Source organism: Halictus rubicundus, chromosome 17 (assembly GCF_050948215.1).
Source record: "Halictus rubicundus isolate RS-2024b chromosome 17, iyHalRubi1_principal, whole genome shotgun sequence".
Lineage (NCBI taxonomy): Eukaryota > Metazoa > Arthropoda > Insecta > Hymenoptera > Halictidae > Halictus > Halictus rubicundus.
This window is the reverse complement of record NC_135165.1, coordinates 3,954,418-3,967,305: the sequence shown is the minus strand read 5'-3', so window position 1 is coordinate 3,967,305 and position 12,888 is coordinate 3,954,418. Positions and strand designations below refer to the sequence as shown.

At 39.0% G+C, this 12,888-nt stretch overlaps 1 protein-coding gene across 1 annotated transcript in view; it reads right to left on the bottom strand.

The window, feature by feature from the left end:
• LOC143362559 (opioid-binding protein/cell adhesion molecule homolog) overlaps positions 1-12,888 on the bottom strand; it is an 80,228-nt gene that overhangs the window by 13,801 nt on the left and 53,539 nt on the right. The window contains exons 4-5 of the mRNA XM_076802833.1: positions 9,800-9,928; positions 9,491-9,631 (exon numbers count right to left, since the gene is read on the bottom strand). Of these exons, the coding sequence (XP_076658948.1) occupies positions 9,491-9,631; positions 9,800-9,928 (270 nt within the window). The remainder of the gene's footprint in view (positions 1-9,490; positions 9,632-9,799; positions 9,929-12,888) is intronic.

Sequence of the window (12,888 nt, the reverse complement as noted above, 5' to 3'; positions counted from 1 at the left end):
GAGTGTGGAATGCATTTATGTAGTAGTTCTCCTCTATCGACCGTTGAAAATGGTAGAAAAACTTTCACCGGCGCTTCGAGTTTCAAAAGCAGATGAAAAAGTTTAACGACGTTGAACCGCGCGTTCCCGGGCATTACCAGGCCAGTCATTGAATAGATTTTCCGAAATAAAACTCCCGTTCAATTCGAAAGCTACCGCCCGTCGTTGTTTTTCTTTTCCTTTCCATTAGACAGCTTATAACTATTGTTTACGCCCGAGCTCGATAAAAATTACTTGGCAGACTTTGAGCCAAAGCCGCGGGGAAAGTTCCCTAAGACGCTGGCCCCTCACGTCGTGCACCCCGCGGTAGTGGGGATAGTTCCGCGACGTTTATCACCCAGGCCTTGCCGCCATATACGGAGAGATCACTGTGCCATTTCAATTCCCGAAAAGTTTCGAGGAATATTATATATTTCTATTAATTTTTACATCCACACTCCCAAAGAAAAAGATAGCACACGCGTGTGCTATCTTTAATTTCTCGCGTTATAATTATGGTACAGGATATGTGCCAATGATGCAGACAGACTACATTCTACTCATATATAAACATAACTTTTATCGACTTTTCTTCAACGAATTCTCGTCGTAAAAATACACATACCCAAATGAATACAGACAAAATGATAGCACATCTGAAAAATATTCCATATTATATACATTTAAAATAGACAAATATGAAAATGATATAACTGTACCTGTGTTTAATAATGTGTGAAACACCTCCGTGATTCTCAATTACTTCTATCATCCTTTTTGGTAAGGATTTATACAGTACTTCAATTGAAGAGAGCGATAAATTTTTCCATTCCTCTTTAATACTGATTTTTAAGTCATTTAAATTTTCAAAATGTCTATCTTCTGCGTACACAGCTCTTGATAATAATCCCCAACAATTCTCAATTATATTTAAGTCCGGGGAGCACGCCGGCCATCCCAAAACAGGAATTTTCTCTTTTGAAAAATATTCATGAATAATTTTTCCCGTGTGTACGGCAGCATTATCTTGCTGGAACACAAATTTTGGACCCGCGATGCATTGTGCGTACTTATCAATTTGATTTTTTATTAATCTCAAATAACTTGTACTATTCATTTTTCCTTGTATAAAATTAATATCCGTTTTTCCTTTGTAACCTATGCCGCCCCAAATCATTATTCCACCTCCTTCCATTTGTCGTCTAATTCTTGTTAATTGTCCTTTTCGAATGCCATGATAATAGTATGCACTATTATCTGGACCATCCAGACAAAACCGTTTTTCATCTGTAAAGATTATATTCCTCCAGGTTTTCCTCCAGTGTATATGTTTCTTCGCAAATTCAAGGCGTGCTTCCTTATGCTTCTTTGTTAATCGTGGCTTGGCTTTTATTCTCGATCGGTTCATAATATTACTCATTTGCAGCACACGTCGAACATTTCGAATATTAGTTTGTACACCAGCTTTGCAAGCAATTTCTCTTGCAGTAGCACAAGAATTGGATGCAGCACGAAGTATTGCTGTTGTGTCACGGTGCGATAGGGCTGCTGGCCTTCCAGTGCTTTTCCTTTTACCGTAGTTATCCACATCTTTTAATACGTTGTATACACCTTTTCTGCTTCGACCAATTTCTTTCGCAATTTCCGTAATCGTTACTTTCCGTTTTCTTAAAATAAGAATTGCGTTTATTTCACTGTCAAATAATCTTTTACCACGGCCCATCGCGAAATGCGACATATACCAATATCAAGAAGAGCACTGAACACCGACTGACCACTTTAACTTCCTTAAACCTCGCGACATATTGAAGAAAATCAAAATAAACCTTGAGTGTGCTATCATTTTGTCTCTGCCTATTTGTGTGCTTACATTCCTCCTAAGAGAATATCTCGTCGAAATTCCAATATAGATAGTGTTTACATATTAGTAGAAGGTAGTCTTTCTGTATCATTGGCACGTTTCCTGTACCATAATTAGAACGCGAGAAATCAAAGATAGCACGCGCGTGCTATCTTTTTCTTTGGGAGTGTGTGTTGTGGCTCGATTTCGCCTGGCCAGAATAAGAAGCTGTTTGGGGACAGCGTAACGACGGGGAGAGTGCACGGTTGCACGGTGCAGCGTCGGACGAGCCTAAGTGCATCCGTTCGGAAGGGATTCGACGGCTTGAAGGTTTCCGCCGGCGAATTAATAACGGAGCGGACACCGTTTTCCCTCGGCGAACCGCACACGTCACGGGCGAAAAGAGCGACGCGCGTGTACCAGAAGTCATGACAATCAGGGAGTCATTAAAGTTGTACGGATGGCCCCCGACGAACCCAGAAAACGTCTGGTTTGAAACGGCCGAGGAGGGTGCGCGGAGTCGTTGCGACGCAGGCTGCGGACCAGAGGGCTAGGATAGCGCGCGCGATGCCATAGCGAGCTTTAGGGTGGGGTGAAACGCCGAGTGAAACGCGAGAGGGGGTGAAAGGACAGTAATGGCATGGGTAAGTAGCTTGAGGCACACCACCCTCGTGCGGAGGTCGCTTAAATACGCGTTACCTTTGCTTTCGCGTTGTCCGCGGAATATTTGCCGGCTATCCAATAAAAATCTAAGGTCGGAACTTTGCCCGGTTAAACGGGAACGTAATCAACCCGGCGAGAAACGGCCGGAAACAAAGAACAGGAATCTAAATCACACACACACCAACTTTTCATTTATCTGGAACACGATGCTCGCGTCCCACCAGTGCTGCGGATTTTCGCGGAATTCTGCAAGAACTATTTACTGCCACCTTTGACCGAACTCGTTCCGAGCTGTTCATGTTCAATGTACCGAGACCTCTATTATCCGTACGTTCCCGCTATCATCCGTACCATCTCCATTATCCTACGAGTGTACAACCAAACCCCGGCAAAAAGTATTCGACCACATTTGAAAATCCCATTATTTTCTCCGGATTGAATCAAACGAGCTTTCGACTTGGTTTACCAACACTGCGTTTACGGAGCACTAAAACTGAATTATTGGGATATGGATATATATATATATATATAATAAAATCACACTCTTTATCTGTATACGAAATAGAATTTATGTTTCAATAGATTCTCGAAAAGCGCGTTGTCAGACACGTCGTTACGGTTTTTAGGAAAACAGACGAGCAACAGTCCAATATGAACAACCGAGGATCTATTAACTGCAGATACAATGTATATCAAAAGCCGATTCGAGCGATCCTTCCTTCTAAAGAAATAACAGATTAATTTTGTTCTATTTATGAAATAAATTCCAACAGTGACTATTCAACTTTGTAAAAATAACAATTTTAAGTAACATATACCCAAAGAAATGAGTATCGAATAATTCCTCGTGGAATCTTTAGAATCTTAATAATTGTGAATTAAAAATATTAGAACCTAGGCCTATAATATCAGAACTATTCTAAAATATTAGAGAAATCTGAAATTATTTCGATCAATATTATTTTGTACGCAAGTCGTTCGAAGTAACGGGAAGTTTTTAGCATTGATGCGACTCGATGGGCGAACATTAAATATTTGTGCCGCCGCCATCAAGCAGAAATTCAATCGCGAAAATTGGTTCGTTAGCCGTGCTCGCCTGTATTTTTCTATGTCAGCTTAATGCAATATTTCCCGCGCGATCTCGCAGCATAGATAATTTCGGATCGCGTAACGCGGAATTACACGGAATATCTGTATACATATGCATACACATCGATTCCCAACAGTGCCACCTAGAAGTTTTGCCGCGATTTATCGACGAGTCGTTTTATATGTATACGCGGCCGGATAGTATATGCTGAATTTCAAATTCGTGATTGCATCGACAGTTTTAATGGCAGTGACAATACGGACCGCGTGGCCGGGTTTTCGCGGGGATATAGTTTGCTTCTCGGTAAATGAACGTAAATTTCATGATCGCCAGACGAAATTTATACATTCGATTCGAGTGCTCGCGCTGATCCCGACATTACACGTTCGACGTTACACGTTTGCATTATCTGTAGTTCATTACTTGTGTATTGCCTCTGTTACCGGAAATAGACGGTCCTAATTTAATTTCGACTATAATCGTCTTTACCTTACTTCGATGTAATTAGCGGTTCTCCTTTTCGAACTTGTGCAATTTTCAAAACGCATATTTTAAAGTTTCATTACAGGCGCAAAAGTTGCGAAAAGTGCCATTTTTATTTTCTCCTGTGATTCTCACCAATTGCAATTTTTTGCAAAAACCAATTCTTCTAGTTGCTGAAAAGCAGTCAGCTGCTTTGATATAATTTAAAAAGAATTGTATTGTTTTAGGCCGGTGTATGTATATGAGGTTCAGCAGTAATTGCGGCGTATAAACGAGGTTCCATTGCAACTGGGAAATAATAAATCGAAATAATTGCAGCAATTATCGTTATCATTAGCCGCAATTCTACACGTTCCGAATGTGAAAAGTTATTTTTACGGATGGAGACAGGTTTAATCTAGATGGATCACGTGGATTTCCGTAATACTTGCACGATTTGCGAAAGGAATAACAGATATTAAGCTGTCGACAAATGGTCGGAAGAAGCATCACGATTGCGGCTGGAATTGCATATCGCGGTAAAACCGAAATGAAATCGCAAACTTTCGGGAAATATGACTTCATACCTCAGACGGGATTTTTCTGTCTGAAATTTTTACTTCAAGTTTTACACGAATTTCGACCGTCGAATTGTTTAACGAAAGTTTATCATCTCCTTCCAACGCGCCGTTGGATTTTCTTTGCAAAATGAGATTTCCATTGTTGTTATGGAATTCTGGAAGACTTCGCGAAAATATTCAAATTGTTCACAGTTTGATTATATTTGTCCCAAATACAATTTTAAGTAGCACTACCTGACGTTTAATTTACGAAACTATCAAATCTTTGAACCAATGAAACTAATTTTTTGATGAAAAATAAATATGTTTAGTGTCAATGTTTCTTGACATAGTGAAGCATTAAAATTCCTATTTATTAGTTCCTGGGACCACTTTCGAGTGAAACAGTCTTTGACTGAAAGGAGGATGCAATAAAGATTGGGACTTGGCATAGCGAGCGTCGTAAATTTGTTTAACAAATCGGTTCGCTTAATTGGAAAGGAAATATGATAATTCCAGTCTGCACGGTGAAACGATTGGGTCAGCGTCCAGCACGACAATTAAGGGTTAAACAAAGCGACTTTTCTGCTTGTTTGCGCGACGGGCAATAAATCGCAATTTAGTATGTTTGCCAGCGTGGGTCAACGGTGACCGATGCGACCTGAATACGAAGTTACTATCAGGCATCGGTGACCGACGTGACGTTCAACCGGTTAACAAGTTGTTACAGCGATATTACGGGAAAGTGTGGCTTGCTTACCGTGAAATGCGAGGCGTGTACAAGAAATCTTCAAATCACTGTTATGCGAAACTATACTTCGCCAGAAATTCAACGTGGCACCGGTCATTTTCTCTGTACCACAGAAATCACCGAATCAAGAGTAGACAAAGTCGTACTGATAATTAGACTGCGGATTTCGTGCACGTTCTTACAAAAAAGTAAATAAATCAAATGCAAAATAGTCAAAAGAAATAATGAACTAGGAAACACTGTTTTCACTATTTTCAACACACTGAAATTATTAAGAAATAAATGTATCTTCTGCACATTGCTTAATGCTTTATGCGGAGAAAATTAATTTTGGCCAATTTTTCTCACCGCGCAGCGACCGATAAAAGTTGGGAAACTATAGTTGTCTCGGTCAAGGAAAAAGCGAATAAATGCCCGTAACCTTTCGACTCTGGTCGACGGAAAAGAGCCGTAGAATATATTCGGAACAATTTCGGGATCATTATTTTTGCCGCGTTGATCACCGAAGCCCTGCTTAACCGTGTTACGTAAATTGATGTCCATTGTTACTTGCACGCACGGGGACGCTGAATTGTTCCGTAAATAATCCTTGAAAAGTGTAGCACCAAAGTCTCATTCGAAGTAATTATGGGTCCATGCATTTTCGCGTAGATATACGAATGCGACGTTGTTAGACCATTCCGGTAATGTACAGTATGTACATATGTGCCGTGTACAGTGCGTACGCTCGTTAATAAAACAGCTTTAACTACACTACCCGGTACGGTTCAATCGCTCTTCACTGAATTAGCAGTCCAGGAACACGTCCATTACAAACGCGCAGTTGCGAAAGTACGCTTCGTATACGTGTGTGTGCGTGTCTTGTCAAGCGAATCGCACGGAGTTTTACTTGATTTTATCCAATTCACACTCCGTCTCGGCGCGCACACTTCGCACAATGCAATTTGCGCCGGATATATCTGCATTTTCCGAAAAACGACGTTCGTTTACGTGGAACTGCGATACAACAATTTCTGACGATTTATCGATTTTAACTCGACACAAAATTCCAGCTTTTTTCACAATTTTGTGATTCTCCTACATTTACAATTCTTACATTTTCCTGCAGTTCTACTACAATACAACTCGGGTAATTTTTCAACAATTTTTCGTCACCCCGGAACGTCCTAAGATTTATGTCTGTCTGCAAACGGTATCTTATAAAATGTATTGCCTAGAATTTTGCAAAAGCTGCGGCGAATGCACGCAAGTTTAACTGATGTCACTGAACCGTTATAAATCACCTGCAGAACTGTAAAATTTCTATCTAGATGCTGAGTATAGCATGAGAGGGCGAAATCAAGCATGATCGACGAAGTCACTGCTTTTTTCATCCTTCCTTCTCGGTGGACGATGAATAAAATCAAGAGATAAGTTTTATGGGGTGAGCTGTTCGCAAGAGGCATGCATAAATCGGAAAAGAAAATACTCAGAATTGCTAAATAACGAAACCTTGTGAGACAGGAAATTTAAATTATTCTGCAGAAATTGACCCTCGTAATTCATTGATTGTAACCTTATTTTTAAAGAGTTGAAGTGAACAGCAAAATTAAGAATATATTAATTTCTCCTTTAATTCACCGATTGCTAACGACTGAAGTAAGCAGATTCTTTTGAATTGTTTCTGTTTTTAGGATGAAATGAATTTGCATAGAGTTCTTTACTAGCCTTAGGGATTTCTAGGTAATTCGGTTATTCTTCCGCAAGCAATCCGGTTTCATTTTGAATGCTGACTATTTCGCCAGCATCCGACAGGAATTTCTGAAACTTCGGAAGCTGCGGCGGAAAAGTTTGGCGGCATTGCTTACCAATTTTCTGTTCGCCCAAGTAACATCCGCGTCTTCTTCGATTTCGACTTTTAATGAAATTTTTCAGTACGATATCACTAACGCAACCACGTCGCCATTTAGTTCTAAACGGTGCACGGACGTCGTCGAATAATGCCTTGTAATTAGACACCGCGGACTTTTATATATTTTTAGAAATTGCGCGAATCGCATGCAGAGCACAATTAGACTGCGGATCTTCATGCAAAATGAAACATTTCTGTATTAATTGGAAGCAGCCAAATAAAAATTTCTTTCCTCGGTTTAATCAGTTTGGTAAGTTTTTCTAATATCTTTTAATATTTTTACCGTTTCGAATAGCAGCCGCACAATTTCGTCGTAAATGCATAAAATCCGCGGTTAAGTAATGTCGAATGCACTTTCACTTGAACGGCAGAAAATCGCCGACAAAGGGAACGAGCCCTTCCGTGTAACCAGTCTTTGCAAATTGCGTCAAGACAATTCTATTTTGCATGAAAATCCGCGGGCTATTTATGACACACACACACACACACAGCTTTGAAAGTTGCAAGCCCCGCACGCTAGACACAGCAGCTTAAAATTACTTCCGTGAAACGAAATTAATGAAGGAATGCGTGCCCACGAGAAAGAAGAGCAGGAGCGACGCGAAACACGGTAGCTAAACAAGCAAAGTTTAACATTTTCTTTTTTTTTTTTTTAGTGTCGTTCATAGACGAACGTTCGCGAATTAAATTGAATGCGTCAATCTAGAAATATATGAACGTGATTAGTTTTATGAAAACAATTCATTATGTTTCTACATAATACATTCTTATGAAATATGATTGAAGTTATTACACCAAATTATCGAGGCAATTCTTATAACATAACATCGTATATTTTGTACCGTTTTGTTTGGAAAAATTGTATGTCAAGAATGAAGAAATGAATGAACAGTTTTCGATAATGAGTTACCAGAAAGTATTTCGTTGCAGTTCTACGAACAATCAATTTCAATATTGGTCAACATTAATAATTTCTTTTCAATCGTAGCTGCGCATTATAAATTTCGAAGCGAAGTATTTTATCTCTCTCCCGGGTCGTTTGATGAATCATTGCGTTTCACGTGACGCGAGTGCATTTTGTATAAAGAATACATATATAATATGCATACGCAAAAATCGTTAATCATCCGCCGCGAGATCATGCTGTATGATTTCTTCCTATCCTTGAATTAATTATCCTGATGCATTCAGTATTCGCGATATCGCCTTAATGGAATACATTGCAGGGTTAATGCATTTTCGAAACCTCATCCAGCGTTGCATTCAACGAACGTGTTATCGTTCATTTCTCAGTTGATAAGGGAAACCGCGTTATTTCACTTTAATTTGTAATTGTCTTACGAACAATTTTCTTTTCGGTGTATTCACCAATTTCACGCAGCGCAACAAAACATTTGCTGTTCAATCATGAATTTCATTAGCGATCTAATTACATAGAAATGTTCTATCGACAAACAATTCGCTGATAGAAGAGATACAATTATATTCATATGCGGAATTGTATACGTTGCAATGTTTTTCAACGACAGCGATACATTCGCAGGTCAATTAAATCGACTTCGTTTCGTTATCTTGATATTAAAAAAGGAAATGACAGTCGAACATTTTAATTAAACGAAATTAATTATAAACATATGCAACGCGAAGTTAAACATATTCTTAATGCAATTATGTTAGCAGCAGCTGTGCATACTAAGGAGCATTTTTTTCCCATATCGTGGAGAGTTAATTTAAATCTGCGTTGCTCGTTTAAGCTGGATTTTAAAAATGCATTCGAGAAAATTCTAAAGCACTGTTATTAAAATGCAGGAGAAGTTTGTGTGATAAATTTTTGGACAAACTTTTCGGCAATCTTACATTTTGACTGTGTTATATATATTATGTTGAATCTGAAGGAAAAAGGTTTGCAGCACAGAAGTACAGTGTCTACTCGATAATTGTCCAAAACATGGGTCTGACCAGGGACAATGATCGGCTAGAAGATACTATTCTTTGATCCACTGCCGAACGTAGAAAAAGACAGCGAAGTTCGAGAGGCCCCTCATTAGTTCTGGGACAATTATAGGCTAGATACGTGGGGCATATATCGAGTGGAGACTGTATCTGCTCGGAATAAATTAATTGCAGAAATTAACGATCATTGGGTTGGATGTACACAGATCTACACAATCTACACAGATTGATGGGAATGATAACAGAGCATGATTTCACATACCATTTTTGATGACATCATCGTCTGGTGATTTCGTCCAATAGTTCATCAGCATCGGGAATGCCTCTAAATCGCACTGCAAAGTTATCCTCTGGCCCTCCTGTGCTCCTACTGTATAATTATGTTTCGAAATCTCCGGAGCAACTGTAACAATAAATAATTCCCGTTTTGGTTCAGCAACTTTTACACAGCGATTGCATCTCACTAAATGACATAATTTCACATTATTGACAATGACTCGTTGCGTGTCACCTGTGACACGAAAAATCACCTGTGTTAAACGAAATCCAATGATCGTTTGAGGACACTTACATTGTACTATGAGCATTATTCTTTTACTGACAGTGGGTGGCACGCCATTCGATGCAATGCAGAAATATGCACCCATCTGCGATCGGTTGACCTTGGTGATGTTGAAGACTGATCCCTCTATGCTCTTCACTGCAACAAGAAAATTGTTCAGTAAAAAAACGGTTAATGTTACTGTACTTCGTATTCTTTAGAGTTGTTAGTACGCGAGAAAAATATTTTAAAAGAAGAATAATTAACCTCTATATTTAACCATTGAGAATGTACAAATTTTAAATATGCACACTTCTCAACGCACTTTGAATGCAATAAGTTTTCATAATTTATTGTTAATCGTTTGTGTTTAATACTGGATCATTTTTATTTTCTGTTAGCTAAACGCTTAGCACTGTAAGCTAAATTCACTTAAGTCTGAAAAGAAAAACTTAAGTACATTTATGGTTCCTCGAAGTGCCCTCGGGGCATAAAGGGTTAATTTAACGTAAGTTGGAGGACATTAAAATGTCCATTACGCAGGCAGAGCATGAGGGTTAATAATTCCAAGATGAAAAACACAGCCAGCAGAAAGATAAGCTGGTTTTACGTGCTATTATAATTTAGAATGTTGAACAAGATCAATGTAGCCATATCGTTCACCCTCGATAAAACTTTATTGCCCAGGAATTCTTAAGGCATCATAGCGTTTTTGTATAAATTTCATGTTAAAATTCACGGGACGATGCAATTCAATTCGAACTCAAATTACAATACTTACACTTGGATGGTATACTTAACACTTTCTTATATATTTACAATTAAATTAAATTATCGAATGAAAACTGTTTTGTGATAATGCGTCGAGAAAAAAATTTTTTCAAAACTTTTTAGACCCAGAAAACGATCGAACTTTCTTCCGGACGAGCATACGCGTTTTGAGAATTAGTGAGGTTAAACTACCAACATCTACATAATGTTTGCCGGTTATATAAACCGTTCATTATCCGGCGCGTAAGCCGAATAAATTAACAAGAAGTTTGATAACGTTAGCAATTAAAGGTTAAGCACATAAATTTATTACGTCATTAAATGTTTGAAGGTATCGTTACGGGGTGGTGTTATTGATATCGCGGAGCCTCATTTAATTACGTAAACGTTGCAACCGCGTGTAGATACACGCGCGAGTAGTATCGCTCGATCGCGCGATAGTCTTTCGCGCGAACTGCGCACCGTTCCCGGCTGGAAAATTCGCTGGAAAGTTCGCAGCCGAGGATCAACTTTTGCGCGGCGATTCACTGAGAACATATTTATCCGTGCCCGGTCATAAATCCGGCACAGGTTTCGCTACTTCCGTTTCGGCGGAATAATAATTACTCGCGAAGCCGGGCACTCCCGGTGTTGATTTCGCTCCGGCAAAAAGCTCGTTATAGCCTGTCCGAAATTAATATTAACTGATCAGCGAGGGTCGGCTTCCGCGCACCATCGATACTGCGAATAATCCCCGGTTTTTGTTAATCCATTTAATCCGAGTGGGTATTCGATGCTGCCACCGTACCAGCACATAGTTGCGGGGGAATTATGTTGCAGACGCAACGTCCGACACCGGTTTCTTGCTTCGACCAGAGGACACTCTGATTATATCCTACTGCGACGGTTATGGCTATACGGATCCTCCGAAAAACGCGGATTGCGTGCTTGCGCATCGCCGACTCGAAATGCGCAATGGGCGGTTGATAATTAAGTTACACCTGCTTTTGATCATTACTCGATATTTGAGTAATATTAATCGAGAAAATTCAGATAATAATTGGATGCGAAAGAGACCTACTCGTTTGCGAAAAATTTATCCTCCGTACCGCTGGATGCACCGTTTGGAAACGCCAAAAATAATTCTAGTTTCGATATTTTAACTTTTTTGTTTTCGATTATTTTTGCATGAAACGTTCGCCATCATGGGCGTGACATTTTCCTGGTTAAAATGATACCCAACATGACGTAGTTCGAACCTTATTTGCTTGTTTAATAGACGATTTGGTGGAACCTCGATTATCCGAACTGAGAGTATCTGAATTCTCTGTTATCCAAGTAGATATCTATTTCACGTACGATCTATGAATCAGTGAAGAAGATTAGATTAGTGTACAAATTATTCGAATGTTTTACTGAATAGTTCGGATAATCGAGGTCCTATTGCTCCGTGGATTAAAAGAGGAAACATGATCCAAATTGTGTCGTGTTTGGTGTCGTTTCAACCAGAAAACTGTCACTAGTATGTTGATGAAAGTTCCACAAAGAAATCAGTAACGAGAAAAATAATAATTTTCTTGCCCGCAAAAATGTGAAAGTACATAGAAAAATGCAATAGAGACCATTAATGATCTATTCTGTATTTTCATATATTTCGTATGAAGGAATAGTGTAGGATGTTATGATCATTTTCTATGAATAATTGAATTCAGTGTTCTCAACCTTTCATGCTCCATCTACCCCTTGGAAGAGCAGCACAATCATTCTTCCACTAAATTGCTCATAGCAAACATTGGGGCATTCACAGCTCGATGAAATTCGGTAGACTGATACACAAGGCTACAGAGAAGTGACCCATAAAGCCATTAAACCTAAATAACTAGCCTAACGTAAAAATGACGATCGTCCCAAACGTTTGAACCGATTCGAGGATATTTCACTAAATATTCCTTAAAGATTCTATACAGTATTACATCATAAAGTATATTAACCGCATATTAAATATTACTAATGTATGTATCGCTGTTGGCTCTTTAGACACATGTATTCTTGCAGGTTAATTGAAAGACAAATTTATGATACAAGTATTACTGTTAATTTTTGTATTTGCCAATTTTTTAAAAATTTCTGTACACTGTTGATTCACAAAGGTTCTATCACAAGCTTCTTTAAAACAGTAAATATCGTTTTTCTGTATTTCCAAAAATGAGAAGGGATGTTTCATCCCTTAAAAACAGTGCGTCTGCAAGTGGTTAAAGGAAGCAACGTGCAAATGTGCAAACCATGTGAAAATGTGTTTGAGGACGACAAGTGTTTGCAAATACTCGATGATTGCGTGCAGTGTCAGTAGCTAGTTGCCATATTGCTTC